The sequence below is a fragment of the Scophthalmus maximus genome, chromosome 9 (genome assembly GCF_022379125.1).
Source record: "Scophthalmus maximus strain ysfricsl-2021 chromosome 9, ASM2237912v1, whole genome shotgun sequence".
Classification (NCBI taxonomy): domain Eukaryota; kingdom Metazoa; phylum Chordata; class Actinopteri; order Pleuronectiformes; family Scophthalmidae; genus Scophthalmus; species Scophthalmus maximus.
The window spans coordinates 7669339-7693012 of NC_061523.1; the positions used below are offsets into that span (position 1 = coordinate 7669339).

At 43.5% G+C, this 23674-nt stretch overlaps 2 protein-coding genes across 7 annotated transcripts in view; both read left to right on the forward strand.

Annotated features, from left to right (window-relative positions):
• Positions 1 to 13206, forward strand: part of si:ch211-26b3.4 (connector enhancer of kinase suppressor of ras 2) — a 52664-nt gene extending 39458 nt beyond the window's left edge. For 2 of the 6 annotated variants that reach the window (XM_047334279.1, XM_047334280.1), the window contains 11 exons: positions 2638 to 2678; positions 2763 to 2805; positions 3796 to 3844; positions 4325 to 4497; positions 5130 to 5203; positions 5345 to 5416; positions 7028 to 7098; positions 7220 to 7320; positions 7955 to 8714; positions 9606 to 9868; positions 9984 to 13206. In XM_047334279.1, coding sequence (XP_047190235.1) covers positions 2638 to 2678; positions 2763 to 2805; positions 3796 to 3844; positions 4325 to 4497; positions 5130 to 5203; positions 5345 to 5416; positions 7028 to 7098; positions 7220 to 7320; positions 7955 to 8714; positions 9606 to 9868; positions 9984 to 10193 — 1857 coding nt within the window. In that variant the 3' untranslated portion in view covers positions 10194 to 13206. The remainder of the gene's footprint in view (positions 1 to 2637; positions 2679 to 2762; positions 2806 to 3795; positions 3845 to 4324; positions 4498 to 5129; positions 5204 to 5344; positions 5417 to 7027; positions 7099 to 7219; positions 7321 to 7954; positions 8715 to 9605; positions 9869 to 9983) is intronic. The other 4 variants (XM_047334281.1, XM_035649931.2, XM_047334282.1 and 1 more) reach the window with 4 other exon arrangements.
• A 1331-nt stretch (positions 13207 to 14537) lies between these two features.
• On the forward strand, positions 14538 to 21383 carry apool (apolipoprotein O-like). The gene is made up of 11 exons (XM_035649948.2): positions 14538 to 14654; positions 15431 to 15529; positions 15632 to 15757; positions 16227 to 16281; positions 16513 to 16611; positions 17439 to 17530; positions 17626 to 17742; positions 18072 to 18288; positions 18394 to 18816; positions 19135 to 19278; positions 20772 to 21383. The coding sequence occupies exons 1-11, from the start codon at positions 14643 to 14645 to the stop codon at positions 20858 to 20860; spliced, it is 1473 nt and encodes a 490-aa protein (XP_035505841.2). The 5' UTR covers positions 14538 to 14642; the 3' UTR covers positions 20861 to 21383.
• Positions 21384 to 23674: the final 2291 nt, after the last annotated feature.

Sequence of the window (23674 nt, forward strand, 5' to 3'; positions counted from 1 at the left end):
GTTACTGTTAATGTGCAGCACATTTTGGGCCAAACCTTTCCTCACGCATGCTTAATATCAGACATCAGTATTGTAAGTAAAATGATTTCACACTAGACAAACATCTTGATATTAACATTCATAAATTAACATATTTTTGAAACACACAATTGTACATATTTTGTGAAATGTTCTGTATTTGTCGGGATTCAAAATCCAAAATTCCATCTCCAAGACCTTTTTGTTGCAAATCCGACCATACATTTTTGAGTATTCCTGCTAACAAACAAACAAACAAACAGACAAACTGAACCAGAGGTAAAAATGAATAAATAAGGAAACAAGGAATATAATGGCCATTGTCACGAAACAAAACAAAAATTCTTGTGAATTGTTGAAAGTATTTGGGGCCAAGAATGTATTTTTATTATTTCAAAGGGGATCTATTTTTAGTCGTCACACCTCTGCTTTTCCTAATGTCACATGTCAAAATGTCTTCTGTGAAAAGGCACCAAAATCTCCTTCAAGGCTTTCGTCGTGTCACCGGCTTACAATACTTTCTCTGTGTCACATTTGGTGTCCTTCTCCTCTTGGAGGGGGACTGTTGGTGTGGTGGTTGCAGGATAGGGCACGATGTTCACACGTTGTTCTTTGAGGATGTGTTAGTGTGTGTGTGTGTTTGTGTGTGTGTGTGTGTGTGTGTGTGTGTGTGTGTGTCAGGTAAAGGAGACAAAGGAGAGAGAGGATGATGAGTGTTATTGCACGACTGCCAGCATCACGCATTAGGAGAATGAGAGTGACACTCTCCGACACGCCCCTCTGTAACTTTGCAGTTTCTCTCACGCAGGCACATGCACACACACACACACACACACACACACACACACACACACACACACACACACACCAAAGAGAGACATGCACTGACAAACACACACTCACTCACTCACACAGGAGCGCATTTGTATACAGAGTAGCCATCTCACGACTCATCCTAACTCATCCTAATATCCCCATCTCCTGAGCCTAAATGGGAATTTATTCTGGACAAACACACACATTTGCACACGCGCGCGCGCACACACACACACACACACACACACGTACACAATCACATATTCCTGTGAGTAGGTGTATGACTCAGCGTCAGCCAGACCAATTACAAGCACGACTGACAGACTGTGCATAAAACGCGAGCTCACACCATCCCTCTCCGGCCCTCCCAGCTGTGTGTTTCTCATGGTGGTGACTCATATCCATTCACATGAAGTATACTATCCTGCACTAACAAGCATATGCTGACCCTAATGGCCCGCTCGTTTCCCCTTTCCTCATTTCCTCCATATGATTCCTTTCCGTGAACGCAAAGCGCCTACGTTTTATGGCGAATAAAATGTTACACAAACTCATGAGAATTTTAGGAAGTTCCGTGTATCCGCCTAGCATTTGTGTATTTTACCACAGTGCATGACAATACTGCACATAGCCTACACAAGTAAAAGTATGAGGCACATATACCCACGATGGCCCATTTTTTTTTTATCTGAAAACCCTTTTTTCTCTCCAAAGTTTAATTTTGGCAGAAATATACTTTGATATGTTGATGTTGATGTTTTAACGTTGCTTTTAAGGGTACTTTAAAGGTTTTCGCTATTTCTTCACAGCCGATGTTAGCAACAACAGCTGTTTACTTACCTGCAGAAGATTTGCACGTTCATTATCATCTAACAGTCTGCCCTGAAGAAGTAGCGCTGCTCAGATGGCGTATTGTTATATAGCACCTTTAAAGTAGTTCACAGATGATGAAATTAGTGGTGGTAATGTTCAATTATTTTACCACCTCACCTTATTGAATTACAGTCATTTGGAAAATCCAGCCTGTAATCCACTAAAACCAGTGTGCTGGTGATGGAATTGATCGAATATATCTGTATCTATAAAGTATCTAAACAGTATTAACCACAGAAAAGCAACTTTAAAGATATATATATATATATATATTTTAATGTTGTACTTTGTCTCGTTTATTTCAGAAGATTTCATTATAGTGACATATATGATTGCGCCTCGAAATAGATTAAATAATAGGAAAAAAAACAATATTAAATACCTGCACAGGAAGTGACATCACATTTCCCCACAGAATCTTGTAACATATTGTACTGAGTTATACCTGCTATATAGTAAAACGTTGAAAAGTGTTTTATTTTTCCAGCTTTTTTATTTACCTATTTTACACTTTTTGTGTGTCTAGAAGACATTTTGAAAATAAATAAGCCTTTTAGCAAATCAAATATGTAGCGTTTAGGAGAAAAATAATCCTGGACCAATGAAACTATCAATCTGAATATCTAGTGTGACAACTACACACAACATATTCCCTTATGCAGTGTATAGAACATTTATGAGGTTCACCAGCACTTGGACATTCGGTAAGGGGGAAAATGTTTGCAACAAATCTTTGGGCTTTCAGTGCATTTTCATAATAATGATAGTAAATAACATAAGACACATCAGCAGAGTAAATTACCTGCACAGATGTACACAAGAAGAGCGTATATATGTGTCTGTGTGAATGTGTTTGCAGTCATGTGCAGAAGTTATGGAGGGATTTTAGAAGCTCTTTTAATCAAGTCTTTTTTCCCCCCTTCCGTCCAGCAGCGGGGTGCGGACACACTGCGAGCCGACACGACAGACAGGTGAGTTTGTATTTGTGGCGTGAGCATGTGACAGAGCCGTGAGAGTTTTCGGTGGTCATGATTTAACCCCGTGTCCCTCTGCAGGTACTCGGGCTCAGGGAGCTCAGGAGCGGCCTCCATGAGGAAGGTAGGGGAACAGGCGGAGTCCTTGGTTTCATAACTCTACGCACGCTGGTTCAGATTTTTAAACAACGCTGTTTGGAGTCTGACTCAAGCCCCTTTTTTAATGAAGCAACAGCAGTTACATCCTCTGTCTCCTAGCAACCGCACCCGCTGTCACGCGGAGATCGATTGTGTTCAAATACCAGCCGAAACGTACAGCCCAACAAGAATGGGAGCGATACCCGGGACAAAATTCATTTGTAATAGTTCAATTAGAGTGGTATGAGATGAAATGAGTTTCCATATGTAGGTTAGTGTGACACGGGGAGCTGTCTTAGTCATTAGCCCAAGCCTGGAATGTAGCATGCAATGAGTCAGCTTGTGACTATAAACAGATTTTTATTTTGGCTTTGTCACCCAGATGAATCGCCACCAGACTTATTCAGCTGTTCGTGTCATCACCTCCAGCCGCCAGGCCTGCTCACACTATCTTCTCTACTTTAGCAAGTGTGAGCAGTTCAGCAGCACGTGCAGCGGCGTGCTAGATTTGCTGACATAAGCGTCATACAAAAATGTGTGATTTAAGAGTGATTCTAAAGAAGCAATGGAGTACATTTATTCCAAAGAAGGAAAAGTGAAATCCACGAGGAATTAACGTCATCCATCTCAGTTCGCTCAGCGGTTTTGCAGCTGCAGCCATTGTTGGCCTGGTCTGAGCGATGGTGGTGCGTCAGTTGCCTTGAGATAGATATTGCTGTGTTACAGACATTACTGTTATTGAAACTCTTCGGTTTCTCTACATTGAAACATAACATCAAGCCTTTTCGTGTAACTGTCTGCAAAAGCCAAGCCGGCTAAAAACAGCAAAACAGATTACAGACAACATGGAATGTCAGCAGCTCTCCTCTTCATCACAGGTTGTAGGTCACTTCCTGGCTGTTCGAGCGCTGTTCGAGCGCTAATTCTAACTTTTGTAACGTGGATTTTAAATCTTTTTTGTGTCTCTTCCCTCAAGACTTTCCATTACACCTCGCTAAGAACGAAAACCAAGAAGAGAAGTAAAGGTAGGCACTCTGATGTGTATCTTCGAGGTACTACAGTGGTGTGGTATGTTAGCGTATGTGGCCCCAGACAGACTAAGATGTTTGAGTCTCAATGTGAATGTTTGAACTCTAAACTGAAGCTGACAGACTGCCGGCGCTGTGGCTGGCATGTTCACTGCGCTGCAGACGGCCTTAATGATACAACACATTGCTTATGTATGTGAAAACTCCAGCTGTACTGCACATGATGAAAACAGCAGAGCACATAGCATAACAAAAACACTGTGCTTGCAAAACAGAAAATTTACATTCACAGATTCCTGCTGACGCCTGATGTCTCTGTCCCCCCCCCCCCCCCCCGTCATTTTACTTGCAAATGATTGGTTGTTTCCTTTCTAAGATACATGATCACACTTATAATTGTTTGCTTTTATCAATCTCAGTTCACGTTCCAAACGCTCTGAAAATCAGATTCAGCGTCAACGTTTCCTTTCCCCGCAGGTTCCCTCACCAGTGCCAGTCGAAGGAGAATCTCGTGCAAGGACCTGGGCCACGGTGACTGCGAGGGCTGGCTGTGGAAGAAAAAGGACGCCAAAGGCTACTTCACTCAGAAATGGAGGAAGTACTGGTTCATCCTCAAAGAGTCCTGCCTCTACTGGTACACCAACCAAAACGTAAGGCGTCGCATTCCACCATTATGGTATCCCTGCATTTGCATTTCGAGGACTTTGTTGAGAACCCCTCGTGATGGCGTTAGCTGGAGTAAGGCATGAAAACCCACGTGTTGAACTGGAGCCATGGAGTTCCTCGACTTTTATAAAAGACCAATGCTAAATACAGCTGAATATTACAAATTTAGAAATAAAAATTATTACTAGACAGTGTAATGATAAATCCCCAGTTTAGACTGTTGCTGCAGATTTTTTACAACCACAAACGTCAAAAGAGACAATTAATGTCACATTTAACAATGTATTTATCGTGGATTCAGAATTTGTTTTTGATGGTAACTGCAGCCAAAGAACCTTTATAATGATAGATTCATAATTAAAGATAATTTGTAAATAAAATTAAGAAAATTGTAACTATTCTATCTATCTATCTGTCCATCTATCTATCTATCTGTCTTTACTTGTTAAGTGGTAAAAGGAGTTTGTCCCGGCCAATGTAAACAACATATGTTATTTTCATATGCTTGACTACAGCACCGCTATCCAGAATAAAAATTGCCATGTATCAGTATGCATGACATTTTGTTCTCTGTGTTGATGATGTACCACCACTCTCCATCTGTCTCTGCCTGCAGGACGAGAAGGCTGAGGGCTTCATCAGCCTCCCCGAGTTCAGAATAGACCGAGCCATAGAGTGCAGACGGAAATTGTGAGTGTCCCCCACATGTCGCTGAAATTACTAATCAGGCCCATTTGCTCTCACCCACACAACACGAACACAAACAAACCCACCGCACGCGCAAAAAAAGCAAATCACTGATCAGTGCTCTTCTCCCTGAACTGACTGCAGTGCCTTCAAAGCCTGTCATCCCAAAATCAAGAGCTTCTTCTTCGCCACAGATTGTCTCGAGGAAATGAACAGGTGAGCCATTGTGTGTCGGCGCGCCTCGACTCGAGTGTGTTTGTGGTCTGAATGTGGACAACAGTCAGCGAATGGGGACGCCGCGTGTTCTTTTATGAATTCTTTAACGGACCACATTTGCACAAGGCGACGGCGCACCAAGACAACGCTCCGCATGAATTAGAAATAAGTCCTGGCCCTCTGTTGTTAAATGTGGAACTGTGTATGTGCGTGTGTGTGTGTGTGTGTGTGTGTGTGTGTGTGTGTGTGTGTGTAAATGTGTCACGTGGGTGTGTGCGCTCGTGCGAGAGGGAGATTGTGGCGGTATTTGCAGCAGTGTTATCTGATGAGCTCTAATTATCCACACCTCTCCTCAGTGACATGGGGAGATAATTGGGGGAGAATAATTAACCAGCTATATTTGACCTCCATCCAAGGCCGTCCTGTCGATTCCGCTGGTTTTGGTGGATAACTCTATTTGTTAATTTAAAAAAAGGGTCCAGGCCAGTTTTGGTCACCATGTTGATTTGGGAGGAGTTTTTTGAGGTGGGTTCTGGGTGAACACTCCAAAAAGTAAGTCGCGCTGCAAAAGTAAAAGGCGGAACACAAAAAACAATTAGTCTGCACGGTGCCCATTTGAGAATTAGTCTGGCAACGCCAGGCGAAACGAATCGTATGACAACACCGAAACCAAGAAGAGTGTTTGTCCGTCTTTCAATTTGGCCTGACTGTTGGTGCCTCTCATCTCCGGGCGAAGATGAATTATTTAAAATCAGTAGCACATATAACATTAGATATTTCACAAAAGGTTAAATACATTTTCATACAACTGGTGGGCACTGCAGTTCTATTCTATTTTTATTTTTTTATAAAACATTACTTGCAACAGGACGAAATGTTTTATTGGATGGGGACTTATTTCAGCTACAGATTAGTGGACATGTGCTGCCCTAGTGTGTATTTAAGTCAGCAGGATTTTGGATTGACTCAAAAGAAACGACAGTTCCCTTGTTCATGATAATGGAGGAACACGTAACCCAGTGCAAACCAGTTTATGTGTTTTTAAGTTTTTAAGACCCCAGCAACAACTTCAGGGCTGTTAGTGGGATCGGTTGTTAGTTTGAATCTTTTCATTGAAGGGATTTGTTGACATTTAGGTTAAAAAAAAAAGGTAATAGTGTTCTCTTCCTTGTGCCCGGACTGGGCCTTTATTCCAAGCAGAGACCGTACTACTGGGTGTCTGCAGTGAGACAGAGGATGTGTTGGGATCTTCTGTGAACACACACTGATGGACGAGAAGAAGTCCTAGTGTGGATGTGGAGACAGAACAGCATCCGAAACTCTTGTCATGTCTCTCTTTCTGCCTCCGTCGCTGTAATGGGCGTGATGCTTTTCTCCCTTCATCAGGGGGAATGAAGTCGGTTAGGCAGATATCAACGGTTAAGAGACACCGCTTCAATTATTTACAGTGAATGTTTTCTTTATTCATCACCTACCATTTACCCAGCATAACCCATCCTCTCATCCTTTTCAGCCACTTTTTCTCATCCCCTGATAACTTCATTCTCCCCCTATTTTTTTTTTTTTTTTAAATCTCTCACTTTACCTTCGTCCTTCACTTGTTTCCTATAGGTGGATGAACCGTCTGGGGCTAGCTGCTATTGGCTACACACCAGACGACAAGGTGCCACGCCCCGACGAAGGTAAGATGGGTCGGCGTGGTTTGAAATGATGCGTCCAATGTTTTCTTCTATGAATTGCTAAGGTGTGTGGGTGCGTGTGTGTGTGTGTGTGCGTGTGCATCTATTTTTCTCTCAATATCAGACTACTGGAGTGAGAGTGATCAAGACGAAGTCGATGGATCGATGACACTCAAACAGGAGGGACCCTCATCTCTCTGTGATACTTATCACCGCACACCATCAGTGAGTACACACACACACACACACACATACATACGGACTCACCCACATTTTCTTTGCCGTGTTTCGTTCTGATAGAATGTTTTATTCGTAAGAGCCCCACAGTTTTTCGGAGCTGCGTAGACCAGAGCTCTCAGCATTAATAATACATCAGAGTGTGAGACTCTCTGGTTCGGTAAGCAGCCAAGACCATCACTTCTCTGTGTTCTGCTGCCAGACTCATACACAGTCTGACCTCTAGGTGGTGACAGTTGACAATGCACATTACGTCCGATAGGAAATATGAACAGACAATGCAACACTGACGCACAGTCAGTACCCTCATTCAGAAGACCTTCAGACGTGTATATTAAGGTGCAGTAGCGTCGGTTCCATGATTTCCCAGACGAGCCATGCGACAGTCATGTCAGTCCTTCCTGGAGTTTCTCATCTCCCATCTCATAGCTTTGTTGCTCTCATTTTTTTTTGCTCTCTTTCTGCCCTTTTTGTTTTTTCTCTCCTTCCTTCTGTCCTCTCTGCTTCCTCGCACATCTCCTCCTCCTCCTTGTTTTCCTCGTCACCTTTCTCATCCATCCCTCCGTAACCGTCTCCTTACTAACCAAACCCCGTCCACCTCACTTACCCATTGGCCCTTCAGACTAACCTCCTCCACAGTTATGGCCAGTTGCCGCGCTCAGTCAGCTCCATGAGCCTCATGCGCTCCACTCCGTCCCCACTCCCTCCACCAATGAGTGCCTCCACCTCCCCCATCCCTCCACAGATGGTCTCTTCCACCTCCCCTCTCCCTCTTCAGGTCAATTCTTCTAGCCCCTTCCCAGAACCCAAGCATGGCCGGCACTTCTCCAGCGAGTCGACCCACTCCCACTCCTCAGCTGAGGACCAGCGTGGAGACGGCATGGGCATGGGCACGGGCACCGGCACAGGCAGCACCAGTACACACTCGTCCGGCTGCCGCTCTTCCCATCGCGAGCGCCGCTCCTGGCAGGACCTCATTGAGACCCCTCTGACCAGTGCAGGGCTGCACTTCCTCCAGACTGCGCCCGGGGAGAGTGATTACGGAGGCCTAATGGGGAGCATGGCCGGGGAGATGGGGCTCTACGGAGGGCTGGGCAGACAGGGCATGTCCCCCGAGAGACGCAGGCAGGCCACGCTGCCTGTACGGAGACACCACGCCGCAGAGAGGGACAGGGAGCGGGACGGGCCCTTCCCTTTGGAGCGGGGGCCACACACACACAGTCACACACACCGACGCTCGCACAAGCAGCGGAGTCAGAGTCTGCCCAGGAACAGGGACCCGATGCCTGGGAAGCTGATACACACCTCAGTTCACATGGAGGAGAGGAGCGAGGACGAAGAGGCGGAGGGGCAGGCTGCGGACATGCTGGAAGGTCAGGAGGGTAAGAAAATGACACACAGTAGTAGTATACACAGAGAGGATAAACTGTTGAGACACGAATGAGTCAAGAACACTGTGCTATCATTATGATTTCCTACATAAACAGTATGTACTGCATATTAATTTTACTGTAATTAGCAACAATAGCACACTGCTGAAATATTCCATAATGAGCAAAAGTCCTTCATTGAAAATGATGCAGAAATTTGGCCTCTGTGAGTATCATAGTATTAGATATTACAGATTAGCAGATTTGTATTACTGACTGTATCATACTGTAATGAAAGTAATATTCTATTTTTGCATTTGCTTAAGGTGGAGCAAATTTCTAATGATTTCATTTAGTTGTAGGTTAAGTAGTTGAACAGAAGAGTGACAATGAAAATGGATCATCGTCTTATAAAATCATCAGCTTGTTTTGTTCGTAAAACCTCTTAGGCTCTCTTCAGCAGCTCAGAAAATATACTTTTGCATTATCATCTTATCAGCTAATAATCAGCTAATTCTATTCAATAGTTATAATATGCTCTGTTTCTATGACTGGTTTTTGCACAGCACTAATTCTTCAAAAATCCCAAATAAATCTATTAGGATTTCTCACAGCTACAAGGACGAGAATATGTTTGGCAAAAAAAAAAAGATCGAGAATATCTGGTCATACACAGATCATATGAAATTTAAATATTCCTTCATCAGGTATAAGAGTGATACGGTCAGTTCTGTATTTCAATAACACCAAATGTCCAAACCTAGTAGTGCTCATGTAGAATCATATAGGTTTTTGCTATAAAACAACACTTTGGAGGAGAATAAGACAAAAATATTTGTGTGGTAGTATTTCTGCTCTGCATTATGAATCCCACTCTCACTGGTTGTCTCCTGGCTGTCTCAGACCTGCGGGAGTTGAGGGTTGAGAGCAGAGAGAGGAGGGTGTCAGAAGGAAGGGAGCGGCGGGTGTCAGAGGGCCGTGAGCCAGAGTCTTTAGATGGTCTAGAGCAGCTGTACCGGGCCCTGGAGCAAGCTAACGTGACGGCCCTAGGAGACCCGAGACCTTGTAGCAGGCAAGAGCTGCGGCGCTGTTTCACCCAGCGAGCCAGGGACCCCCTGCTCAACGACAGGCTACACCGGGTGCGAGCCCTCCGCAGCACCCTGAAGGTAGCACAAAGAGAGGCGTCTGTCACAAACACACCACAGATTTGGGGATTTAAGGAAGAATTAGGTGTGTGAGGATTTAACATGGTAATCTCCTCGTGTCTCTTTGCGCCCGCAGGCCAAAGAGTCGGAGTTGGCAGTGATCTGTGCCCTCCTGGAGGACCCTGGCCTGTGCTCCCAGACCTTCAGAGAGTGGAAGCAGTGGCACAGCGAGCTCTACACAGACATCTGCCAGCTCAGCCCTGGCACCAACGGCCAGGACGAGCTCTCCCCGCTGGCTGCGCCGCTCATGACCCACACACACTCCTTCATTGAGACCCACGTGTGAAAGAGAGAAGAGAAGCAAAGACTGAACTGATACGCACACTCACTTACTTACACGCACGCGCACACACACACACACACACACGCGCACACAAAACACAGAGCTTTACTTTGGCTATGCCCTCTCCCCCGATCACAACTCTGAACATGCACACTCACACCACAACACACAGGAACACACATTGTAAGATGTGTAAATATCATAGAGGGAACAGTCTGAGACCTGCGTGTATGAACTTTTGATAATCCCGAGGACCCCACAGGGTGCCTGTTGCATGCCTGAGCAGAACGCATTAATCTTCCTTTGTCTATGGAACTCAGCATAAAACGCCACACGCTTGTCGAGCAAAATGGAGGAAGAAGAAAAAATCGGAGACTTTTTCACATGTTTGTTCCTTTGTATCGGTTTTGCTATATTCTTCCGGTTCATTTTAGGGGGGGGGGGGCCGCAGGGGGAGCTATGTAGCAGCAATACAGAGGAGAACCCTTTTCACCACAGCACTGTACTTTTGTACTGATGAACTTTGCACCCAGAGCCACCAGTTCTCCCCCTTTCCCCTGTGTCATTTCTCTTTTTGTTGGTTGTCACTGCATATCTCACTGATTTACAGGGACCTTACTGTTACTCCAGGCTGATCTGACGGGACAGTGAGGGGTGTGGGGCCCGCGACTTAGTGACTTTGGTACAAGACTGTGAAAGGTAGCCAATCGATGCTGGCACATCTGTTTTCAAGCAGATGCAAACGGGTGTCATGAGCATTGAGAAACCATTGTGCTGGCTACATTCACACTATTTCAAACTGTGAACTGTTAAACAACAAACACACACACTTATATCCGCAGAAGGAGGCTCCTCTGATAGAGTGCAATTCTACGGTTTAGTTTGCATTCTCTCTCCCTCTCTCTCTGTGTTCCTCTCCATCTCCTCCTTCTCTATTTCTTAATTTCTTAATCCCTTTGTTTCTTCTCTCTCTCTCTCTCTCTCTCTCTCTCTCTCTCTCTCTCTCTCTCTCTCTCTAGTCTAAGACTTGTGTATATGTGTATACTGCTGTGTATACTGATGTAAATGTTTGCGTTCCACTACCACTGTGATATGCTTCTAGAGGTAGCGGAGGGATGGCGGTATGAGTATGTAATTGCGTGGGTGCAAAATATTTTTTTCATTTCTTTTTCCTTTTTGTAAACAGCGAATGCAAGAGCTAGAGAGTTCTTTTCAAAGGAGTCACTCACTACAAAGAATGCACTTTCTACATCTCTATATCTCATTGGCTGCATCACAGGGTCTATGTCTTATCGGCCTCTTTACCATTGCTGTTCAAAATATCAGGTAAAAGCATTTGCCGTCTCATTTTCTAAAGATTTGTGTACAGTCTACAAATATATTTAAACATAGAAGAATATATAAATCTATTTACGTTTTGTGTCATAGATATAATGTAAAGTATGACGTATTCTATGCCAAGGTTTTGCAGTGTCCCCCTCTTCACTCTGTAGACGCAGGTTGTTTAGCAGTTGAACAAGTCGGAGGCGAACAACAACAACAACAACAACAACAACCACCGTGACTGACAGTTGATTGACAGATTTTACTCGTTTACATCATCTTCTCCCGGTGATGTGTTGCATGAGAAAAAAGGCCTGGGACTGATCTGATTGGACAGGGTGAACTATCGTGGATCATTTGTGTTTTGTTTTGTTTTTTTCTTTGTTTTTTCGTTTCATCTTTCGTTCACAATTGCAAGATAATTAGACTTGTAGCGCATGATACATGCAAAAGAATGACTTTTTATTTATAGATAGGTTTAATGTGTTTCTTTCATTAGATAGTGCTTGAAGACACAAACTGTACAATAACTGAGGGAGGCACTTTTGCTTCTCGGTTATTCGATCTAATGCAGATCCTTCTTAGGCAACTAACCAGTGACTTTCAGTTTGACGTTTTGGTTCACATAGAGAGACTGCCACACGTCCAAAGGCTCCAGGAATCCACCTGAGGGACAACAAGTACAGTTACGTCTAAAACGAAACCTTTTATTTTGACCTTCCCCTCCCAAGCATATGGTCGACACTGGGCGGTCAAAGACATCGACATTAATTGGTCTGTAATGTCTGTGAAACTCGGAGGAATCATTTCATCTGCGATATCAGGCCAAGGACTCAACGGTGCCCCCCAGTGTCGGAGACTCTGAGAGACATGCGTAGCACCTGCTGCATCCAGCATTATCTGTACTTATTCTTCATATTTTACTGTAGGTCTTTGAGTGTAGGTTGAGTTTTTTTTTTTCATCTCACTGTTGTGAAATATCAAACACTCCCCCAAAATTATAGCTCCTGTTTTTTTTTTTCCAATGGTTAATTTGAGAGTACCACATAAGGAAACTAACTGATGCAAGTACTATCCCTGTGCCTCCCAACCCTCTTTTTTTTGGCAACGATGGACTAACTATAGTGGCGATCCTACACACACACAAACACACACACACAAACACACATAGCTGTAGAAGAGCTACAACACAGTGTTAGTCCGCAGACCTCTCTCAGTCTCTTATCTGTAGCGTCGGTCTTCTTCTTTTTCCAGCCGCTGCTCTGCTGAGCAGGCCACATACTGTAGATTAAGGAATTGCGTGAGTTATGATTTGTAGGCACAGACTGTGTTATCCCTCCCAGATCTTTGTGTTTGTAGACCTGCAGAAACAGGCCGAAAAGGGAGATTCCACTGTGTGTTCTTTCAGGGGTGTACACCTCATGGTACATTGCACAGGTGTGTAAGACGTAAGTTGCACTGCGACATTAAAAAAGGAACATATTGCTCTTTTTCAAGGATAATATTAGCTTACTGTTATTCTGTACATTAAAACTGACTAAAGATGATATTAAAAAAGAAAGAAAATGACATTTATTCTTCCTAAAGTAGCCTTTTTTTGGTTTCATATATATGAATATATATATTACAAAAAAAATACAGATTGTAAACTTAAGTTGTTAAACTTTGACTTCAATAAACTGAATCCTCTGCACTATGAGCTATGTTCTGTTTATGTGTGCCATTTCTTGAATTCAACGAAACAGCATTGCAGTGTGTTCTGAATTGATGTTGAAATAAGAGACAAATACGACCAGATTTCTAAATTAAGGGTAAGGGTCACCCCATAATCCAGGAGGCCACACAGTAGAATATGTTTGAGCCCTGCTGTAGATGTCTTTGAACAAACCGACTCTTTAACTGCTCACTCTTTAGAAGCCAATACCTAAAAAAAACTACTATGACTAAATGCATGCGCGACTATACATATGCCCATGGCATCCATGTAACCACATTGGGAGGAAGGAGGCTGTTCACACTGCGTGAGAGGTGGAGTAAATCCTGACCAGATCATCAATCTATCACAGGGCTGACACATGGTTACAGGTATTCAAACGTTCAATTCAATTCAATTTTATTTGTATAGCGCCAAATCACAACATACATTATCTCAAGGCACTTTACATAGTGAGGTCGAGAAAAAACCCAACAGTTCCCACAATGAGCAAGCACTTGGCAAGTGTGGAGGCGAAAAATCTCCCTTTTAACAATGGGGGTGAGAGGAGCGAGAGAACAGCCTTATAACTGTTGCTTTAAGCTCTATCAGACAATTTCTCATGCTTACAATAATAAAACTGACACTTAAAGATGCAATGATATTGTTCCATTTAATAAAATGTGGTTAAGTTTGTGGTATTCTGGTTGAACTTCAGGTGGGAACTTGCACAACGTGCCGGGTGGCTGTGGCTCAGGGGGTGGAGTGGGTAGTCCAATAATTGGAGGGTCGGTGGTTTGATTCCTGTCTCGTCCACTTCACATACCAACGTATGAAATACATGACTGATGGAAAAAGCACTAGATATGTATGAATGGGTCAATGTCAGCTGTAAAGTGCTTAGCATAGCAACTGGTCAGTTAATTATATGACCAAACCCATCGGACTTGCAGTGAATATCAGGCTTTTGGGGCCCATTCAGGTTGGGGGCCCCCGGATAGTTTCCTTGCCCCTAATAAACCAGTGTGTGTCATCGACAAATGCTTTACAGGTGGAACTGCAGTAAGTGATCCATTTAATTTGACATATTTTTATATTTTCGTGTCAGAGTGCCCAACCCTCGTGGGTTTACATCAATATCACAGTGTCTCGTTATCACAACTCAGTCTTAAATTTAAAAAAAAATTATATACCAATATATGAACAATTATAAAATATATTATTATATATATATCATTATAGATATTTCAAAGTTTAGTCACATGCACATTTACAAAACAAGTCATCACCCACTGCTTGAAAACGCGTCACCATCATACCGAACAGGTGCAGGTGCCTCGTCCGGCCGTTAGGTGGCGGTAAGCGACCGCGGTTTGGACACAGACCAGTCGAGGCTGCTCACCAGAGGCCAGAGAAGAAGGAGGAGGAGCGCTGTCATGGCGGCCAAGGTGAATGCTTGACGTTGTCTTCTTCGGCAAAGTTTGTCTATGGTCGTTTGTTTTCTTTAAATGTACAATTTCAAGGGGAATGTGCAGCGTCAACGGACCCGGCGCCGTTCACGTTGGTCCCCGATTCGACCGTCACCTTCCGCACAGTTGAGCTGTGAACGAACGCGGCTTTGCTAACTGTGTGTCCACTTGTGTTAGCCTCGCTGAAGGAGTCTATGCTAACTGAGCAGCTAACGCTCCCACCGCCCGCACTGTGCAGGCTGCACGGCCGGGGTTGTGTAACAGTTGACGTGTGTCGTCGGCTGAAACAGCGAGTGGGAAGAGTTGGCAGGAGGCGACGTTAGAGTTGAGGTTAGCTTAGCTTGGCCGAGGCTCTCCACACTGTAATTATGGCTGCTATCAAAACTGACCACCTCTGATTGATATGTCCACGTCAGAGGTGAAAAGTCACTCGGCACACTAACTCAACTGACGTTAGATTTACTTGAATGAATGTTTTACTTTCAATATTATATATATATATATATATATATATATATATATATATACTTATAAAATATGACACAACTTAGAATTTCAAATGCTCAACAGTGCACTACGTCATTCAAATGAGCTACGTCATTCAAATGAGCTCCAGGTGAACCTGCTGCAACATTTTGAATTCAGCTAACGTGCCAATGCTCCGAGTGGGAATTGTCCTGTCCATTTATGTTGAACGTGGGATCACATAACGGTAATAAACGTCAAGCTCTCTGCTTTTGTCGTCGTGCACTAAGGTGGTGATGGTGGCCGTCCCGACGGTGCTGGGAATCGCCTCCATCCGTGTGTACACCGTGAGCGAGGCCCCCGCCGACGGGCTGGTCACTCGGGAGAAGGTACGGCGTGTCCGCCAGCAGATACAGACGCGAGACGGCCCATTGCCTTTCACTGAACTGTGTCTCACAACAGGCTGACTCTTGCCTCTTTTTTGTCCCCAGCTGAACATCTACAGCCCACTGGCCCAGTCTGCTCAGGTCCAGTTTGCTCCAGAGAGGCCCGGCGTCATCGAGGGTGGCTTCACTGCAGCGAGAGAGGCCGTAGTACCACTTGCCCAGGCTGTAAAGGTACAGTATTAGTATCTTTGCTGTGTGTACCTACAGATGGACATCAGAATGAATGACATTTCACAGACGGCAGCATTAACTCTATACTCTCACATCCTGTCTTAACACATTACCCTAACAGATCAACCCTGTTGACGGATTTGTTAATAAGTGTCACATGAATGGAACAACATCTGAAATGATTCACAGGGGTGTTATCGTGCATCGGCGTGCTCCTTTTCCAGCCCTGACTTTTGTTCCTCCTGTTTGCGGTCAGAGAGCAAAATCCCACATGCTGCATGTGCTCTGTGAAGTTACGTTTTGCAAACAGCAAAGTCAAAGGAGACAGACAGGAAATGGCAGCTTTACGCTTTGCTGAGAGATTTCACAGTATGATAATGTGGAAAAAAGCAGGGGGGGGGACGCACTTCACACTGACTCAGTATGGTCGAGATTGTAGTAATTTCCATTGTGTCTCTGTTTCCTGCAGAGTGCCTGTGTCTCTGCAAAAAGGGGAAGTGTTAATCTGTATCACGCAGGACAGGGTGAGTCAACAGTTGGTACCCTAAGCTTTCAAAGATTCTCCCTCCATGAAAGTCAAAACATGAACTCCTGCTTTCCTTCCAAAGCAGTGAGCAGTATAATGTTGTAACATTCTAAAAATGTATTTTTCAATACGAAGATGTCGCGGTGCCGTAATGTTGATGATATTGACATCCCAAAAACAAATCTCAAATCACTATGTGAGGCCTGTTCCTGTGTTACCCGTTTCCCAGATGTATACTATTACCTGAAAGACCCTCCCCCAGGTTTTCTACCCAGATTTGGCACCATCACCATGGCTGGCCTGCTTGGCATGTTCTTGGCACGGAAAGGTAACTTCATCACAAAAACTTAAAGGCCTGCCGGGAGCAATCATTATGACGACTCTTAATGTTTATTTATTAGTGCCTAAAACATTGCATTTGAAAAGAAGTTGAGTATTGCAAGAGTACATTGTCAGAATCCTAAATTGTTGAGTATAAGCACGTTTTCTTACAATTGTTTTCATTTTAACATAATAAATCTAATTCATCGAACCTCAGTCTTCATCCAAAAAGTAAAAGTAAACAAGACAAAAAAGCATTTGATGTCAGCCTTCAATACTCAGCACTACATACACAATTTGGTTGATGTTCAGAGAGTATCGATGTTCTGACGCCCACCCCCCTATGTAGAACATCTGTGACGATCAAAGATCTGTTTCTTCTTTTTGACAAGCCAATAGCATTTTGGCTTTCTTCCATTGTAGATAGGGAAATAATTATAAGATTATAGTTTTGTCAGAATTTTATCACCAGAAGTCTAAATTGTCAATATGTAGTATTAGATGTTTCAGTCACATATTTGAGGCAGGCTATTTACCATTAATGAAAGGAGCTGCCACAAACCCTTAACAATATCATGGTAGCATGACAGACTGCTCAGTGCTGCTGTAGATGACAGTCACATTTGCTTTGTTGCTGTGTGGAAATGTAACAGCTGCGCATTGTACATGATGTATCACATTTTTTTATTCATGTTTACAGTGTTGCACAAACAAAATGACACCAATGTCAGAGACCGTTGTGAATACAGCAGTCCTAGATGAAGTTGGCCTTCGTTATCTAATCTGTGCCAAGTTCAACTGATTGCCTGTCCTCTGTGTGAAACTTAATTTTAGGTTCTCGTTCCAAGCAGTTAGCCGTTCCCCTGGGCCTGATGAGTGCTGGAGTGTCAGTATGCTACCCGGCCCAAGCAGTGGCTGTGATTAAAGTAACTAATTTTTTCTAAACTTCTTCATCAGTACCAGATACTAACCTCATTATTTTCAGAGCTCAACTCTGCAGTTGTGTTTCTGTGCTGCCAAGGTGACGGGTAGGAAGGTGTACGCTGCAGGGCAGTGGAGCAGTGCTGCGGTGTCTTCGCTGTTCACCTCCACGCCCCAGGAGCCGATTGCCAAAGAGATTACTGGTTCACAACCACAGGTGAACAGTCATACTGGACAGATTTGTTATGATCGTCATGTATGGATTCGACCAGCAACCACTGTTAAGCCGTTTTACTGTGTGTGACTAAAAACGTCAGTTCAACTCATGTAATGCCAACACTTCCGACTGAGTTATTTCCCCATTTACATATTTGACTTGCTTAAAAAAAATCCCTTCTGTCACTCAGTAGGTCATATTCCATTTCCCCTCTCTGCCTGTGATTGTTGTATTGTTACTGAGGTTGGCTCTTTGTGCCTCATACGTATTCACCTGGAGGTTTTGTCATTTATAATTTACTGTGTTGTGAATGTTGTCACCCGGTCAAGGTGTCTAGCCCAGAGTCTGCAGTGGCTGAAGCCTCGGAGGTCAGCTCCGCCACAGGCAGCTCCCCACAAAGTGCTACAATACCAGAAACAGAGGTGGAATCTGCAGAGTCTGCTCCCGTCTCTGATGAACCCATGGCTGCTGTCATAACAAAAGAGGCATCATCTGTAACACTCACGGAGATCTCCCCTGACCAGGCCCCCACAGAGACCCACGCAGGTATTATAGATATTGATCTGTGTCTACTTGTTTTTCTGTCTACATCTCTGTTTCACACAAGTCACATGAGACCTTCTAACAGACAATGTGCTGTATTTCCTCCAGATCCTGTGGTATATTCAGTGCCGGCAAAAACAGAAACGGCTCCTCCTCCTGAGGAGCTACCTGCCGCCGTTGAAAGCGAGGAGCCTTCAGACACAAAACAAGCCCCAGAGGACGTCTCAAATGAAGCCAGCCCAGCCGAGTCCGTGGCGAGCTTAGAACCAGAGACGGTAGAGGCTGCCCCAGTCCAAGAGACGGCAGAGGTTGCTGAGGTCCAAGAGACGCTAGAGGCTGCCCCAGTTGCTGCCCCAGTCCAAGAGACGGTAGAGGTTGCCCCAGTCCAAGAGGTGGTAGAGGCTGCTGAGGTCTTAGAGTCTGCCCAGGTCCAAGAGGTGGTAGAGGCTGCCCCAGTCCAGGCTGCTCAGGTGGAGTCCGCTCCTTCCTCTGAAGAACCAGCAGCTCTCAAGGCCTCAGAGGAGTCAGCAGGTACTGGAAATGTTCTGCCCCAGAGAACGATGCCAAAATTAATCTGTGGAAACTCAATCTTACAGAAAGGGCATTCATAAGTAATACAGACAATTACACTATAAGTTCCAAATAATAAAAATGATCTAATACGTTTTTAGAAAAAAAAGTTTATAAAAACAATTTTTGCAACTCTTGCGTTTCTACTTTTTTTCAGAATGACCAGTACAATAGATACAATTGTTGTAAAAATGTGAACTTTAGCAATACTACAGCTTTAATGAACTCATCAGTGTGTTTCTGCTGCTGACACCATGTTGTGTTTTAACTTCTCTCCAGTGCCAGTTGTTGAATCGGCCGAGCCTGAACCCTCTGCCCTACCAGAGTCAGCTGATCAGCCTCCAGTTGCTGCTGTGGAGACCCCAACGCCAACATTAACACCCCCACCACCAGCCGAACAGCCGGCAGCAGAAAACAGCAAAGGTACTGTGAAAAACTGCCGCGCGCACGCACGCACGCAAGCACACACACTCACACTCACACTCACACTCACACACACACCACTGCTCAGGTTTATTAGGCAGGGCATTGACCTATTCAGGTACACAGACTCACACAGACTCACACATACACAAACTGCATCATTTCTGGGAATGACCTGACTTATTGTGTTTGTTGTCCAGACGTTTTATTTGATAATGCTATTATCAGTTTTCACTGTCTTGCTTCACAGGCCAACTTTGAAAACTGCTCAGTTTCATTCGTTAACATTTCCAGTCTTGGAGTAGTTTATCTCTCACATCTCATCTTTATCAAACAAACACACACACACACACACACACACACACACACACATACACACATTCACACTCTGGTAAACCCGTCTATATGTTAACAGTTTGATAGAATAATGAGTAAACATTTCTGCAGCTGTTTACCATAATCTGTTGGACTCTAAGGTTAGATGGCAAAGAGTGAAACGTGATCTGATGCAATATGCCGCTTGAAAACCCATTAAACACTTATTGCAGGACACGAAGGAAAACGATAACAGAATCTGTTTGATCCAAATAATAAACTCACCGTACAAAATAAATTTCCTGTTTTACGTTTGCTGCACGTCGTCCACATAGTATGTCCACTGCAAGATAAATAGCATCTGTATCAGTTGACTAATATGCATGCATTGTCACTGGTGAATAATGAAATTAAACTCGAAGACCAGTATGTATTTATTGATTTAGAAATGTTTTAGTATACAGCACGAGTATATTAGTATTGCAGCGAGTTTGTTGGCAGGTTAGACGTAAGATTTAAACTGCTCTAAAACTGACAAACTCCATGTATGTAATGATCTCAATTAATCTTTTCATATAAATGATGTGTTATAAATCAAATAGCACATTCACATTGTCTACTTTATACCCAGAGTGTCTCATTGTCATTTTATTACACGCAGCTTACAACACGCTACAATTTTCTGACCAAATTTAAATCTGTGCCATCATCATTTGGTGGATTTAAGTTAAAAAGTATATAATATGTATTATGTCTGAACACTATCTGCCCCTCATGTCCATATCAGAAATCCTGTTGTTCCCATGAATGCATCTGTGTGCTCAAATCGACCCTTTACATTTGTTAATTTCATTCTGTTAAGCATATTTTACCTGTGGTACCTTATAAACTCCACATGTATGCACCAAAGTTTAATCAAAGGAATTTTGTCTAATATTTTAATCTAATGGGTTATTTTATGTTGTGTCTGTAAGCTGCTCATTTCACTGAGGTGTTGTTGTGTGGTCACAGGAACATCGACGGGACTCTGTGGCTTTTTAATTTAATTTTGTTTTCCAGTAACTGAAGTTAATTCTACCGGAGCAGTTATTGTTGTTCCTGGTTGAGGGGACGGGCTCCATCTCCTTAAAGTTAAACCTCTATTAAGTCTTTCTTGCATTTCTTTTGTTGCCCTCCAGGGGGCTCTGACTTCAAGCCAGACCCTTCTCTGATGGACTTTGGCCAATCCAACCCCGAGGATGAAGACCTGTACAGCACACGCAGCTGAGACGCCATAGCTCCGGCCTCAAGAGCAAAATATGCCACCTCATGCTCCTCACTGAGGAACACTCTGTGTCATTATGCAGTGTAAATTGCCATATTGCAGGCACGCATAGTCAGGAAGTCTTTCATTAATATTTCCATTCTCCCCTTTTTTTTCCGCCTACAACATTTCCACAAAAAAAACAGCCAAGTACATTTGCATTGCAAATAGCGGCAAGCTGCGGCAGTCGGTTTATGTGGAAGGACCGAAAACCTCGAAGGAAAATAATACACCCACGACCATTTACAAGTCTTTTAGTTCACTGGTGGCAGATTGTGAATATTTCTCTCTGCTTGTGTCATTTTCTACAGCTTTTTACAGTCATGAAGTGTACGCTGCCTTTATTTATTGTAATCTAGCCCACTGCATCGGTTAGCTGGAAATACTGCACGTGGCGCATCACAAGACGGACTGTTGATGTTCCTTTTTGTTTTTTGATTTAAACATCGTCTTCACAAAGTCAAAATAAATCTATATTTTTCAGGGATACGTGTCGCGTGTCCTCTACCAAGTGGTGTGCTGTGTGAAATGTGCAACCTGATATACACAGACAGGAGTGTGTCCTTCTAAACTGTATAATCACATCAGTTTGCCACAGGTGGATGGGTAACTAAGGTAATGAGAGATTCCAGTTTAGATTTTTAATACATTTGCAAAAAGAGAGCATATATTTATTTTTTTTAAAGGATCATACAAATGAATCCAGGGATGTTAGTGCAAAATGTCCCACATATTTCTAGGAGGCAGCCATTCAGGCATCTTTTCAAATTTTCACATTTGGAGGGTCCCCATCCCATATCACCGCTGACGGCTGAAACTCGCATCGACTTTAAAACCTCCAAAGGAATTATTGAACAGCTCTGCTGTGCTACAATTCTCAGTACTACTATTTTTATTGCAATTGCAAAAAGGTCTGTTGTAAACTTTGTGCGGTACGTGATCTTGGCCTCTCACGTTCATATTCTCCTTTCATATGCGCATATTGTCACTCTTCCAGATCATGTCCTGTAAAACGTTCACAATAGACTTCTTTATGATACAGTACAATAGAGTGGTGAGAATAATTACTGAACATCTTTCACGCCATACAGTTTTGTGTAGACATTCATGGTCCTGTATCCTTGTGCCCTCGGTGAGCCCCTCACGTTTTGTGCAGCATCATCACAGAGACAATTGTGGTTCCCAGAGGATGAATCCAAAAGACTTTGATTATTGTTTGATTTTGATCAAGATTTAGATTTCTTTGACTAGCCTCAGCCGTTCTTTGTTTTAACGTGCTAGTGTTACCATACCAACGCTCTCAAGTGATGAATGTTGTCGACACTACATCTGCTGAACATCAGCACGTTAACAATGTGAGCACATGCATGCTCACACCACTATTTATATAAAAGGGCCGCTGTGCCAACTTACGACTTAACAGAGCCTTGTCTCGTGTTTTTTTTTTTAAAGTTAGAATATAGTTCACTTATTCACTTGAGCGAAGTTATACTGAGGCAGAAATGTACTGATTTAAATAAGAACTGCTTCTTCGCCCGGTACAGTAACTGCAAAAATGCTGGTAAAATCGAATCCCAAGTGATACAGTTGCTGTGATTTTGTGAATAAAAGCAGGGACATTTAAAAAATCTAAACATTTTTGGTGCCACATGCTTTTGCTTATTTCCGTGAGCACACGGTTTGTTCTGAGGGACCGGGCTGATCTGTTAACATCTTTATTGCTCCTCAGAGGAACCACCGCTCCCTGGACCTCATAAACTCTGCATGAGGCTGACCAGGGTCATGACCTTTTGATGTGTGTGTGTGTGTGTGTGTGTTTTTTCCGGCATCCTTCCTGTTGTAAATGGAGAAAAACACACATATGGGATCCAGGCCTCCTCTAGCATCAGAGCCACAGTTTGTGCTGCTGGTTTGAGTTGAGGGGTTAAGGGACTTGTGGTCTGCTGTGACTGTGTGTGACTGTTTTTCAAATGTTCTGATAAAATAACCCAAAAAGACAACAACCTAGTAAAAACTGTGCAATCCACCAACAGTGTTATTAAAACCACGTGGAACATATTGTCTTGGTTGAAAAGAGAGCGAAGCACAGAGAGTGGGAACACTAGCGGAAACCTCTGCAGTCTGTTCTTCTCACAGCTTGTTATAGGTTGCTGCTATAAGCTGAGGGCCAGTGTTGGAGGCAAGATGCGACACTAAGTATAGCACCATCTCACCTCTCTCGGGGGTCCACTCAACATATGGGGCCCCTCTTCCTGTAGAGCGTCCCACGCGAGCAGCAGCTATGGCAATGTCCTGAGAACTAATGTCTCTCCAATTTTTTTATTTTTTCTTCCTGACCAGCAGAGAGGAAGTGAGACTCACATCTCTGACCTTTCACCTTTCCAAGAGCCAGATTTTCCACATTGGACCTTGCGAGGATTACGGTTTGCTTTGGTTATCTTCCCAGGGTTCGCCCAGTGAAGAAGACCACCACCATCAAATAAACACATAGCACATTTATCAGCAAAAGATATAAACACAACTATTATGTAAGCCATCTAAGGGTGATTGTGAATATTGCATATGTTTACATGCGCACAACTTTCTCTCCGCTACTTGGGACTGTGTGTGTGTGTGTGTGTTTGTTTTTGTATAGTTTCCTGTGTCTGTAGATAAAATCAGATGCCGGCCATTTATTCTGTTCAGCAGAAACATGGGGCACATGCACACGTCACTGTGTGTGTTCATTAAAAAGACATAATTAGGCAGTTTTGAAGACCGCTGATATATATATATATA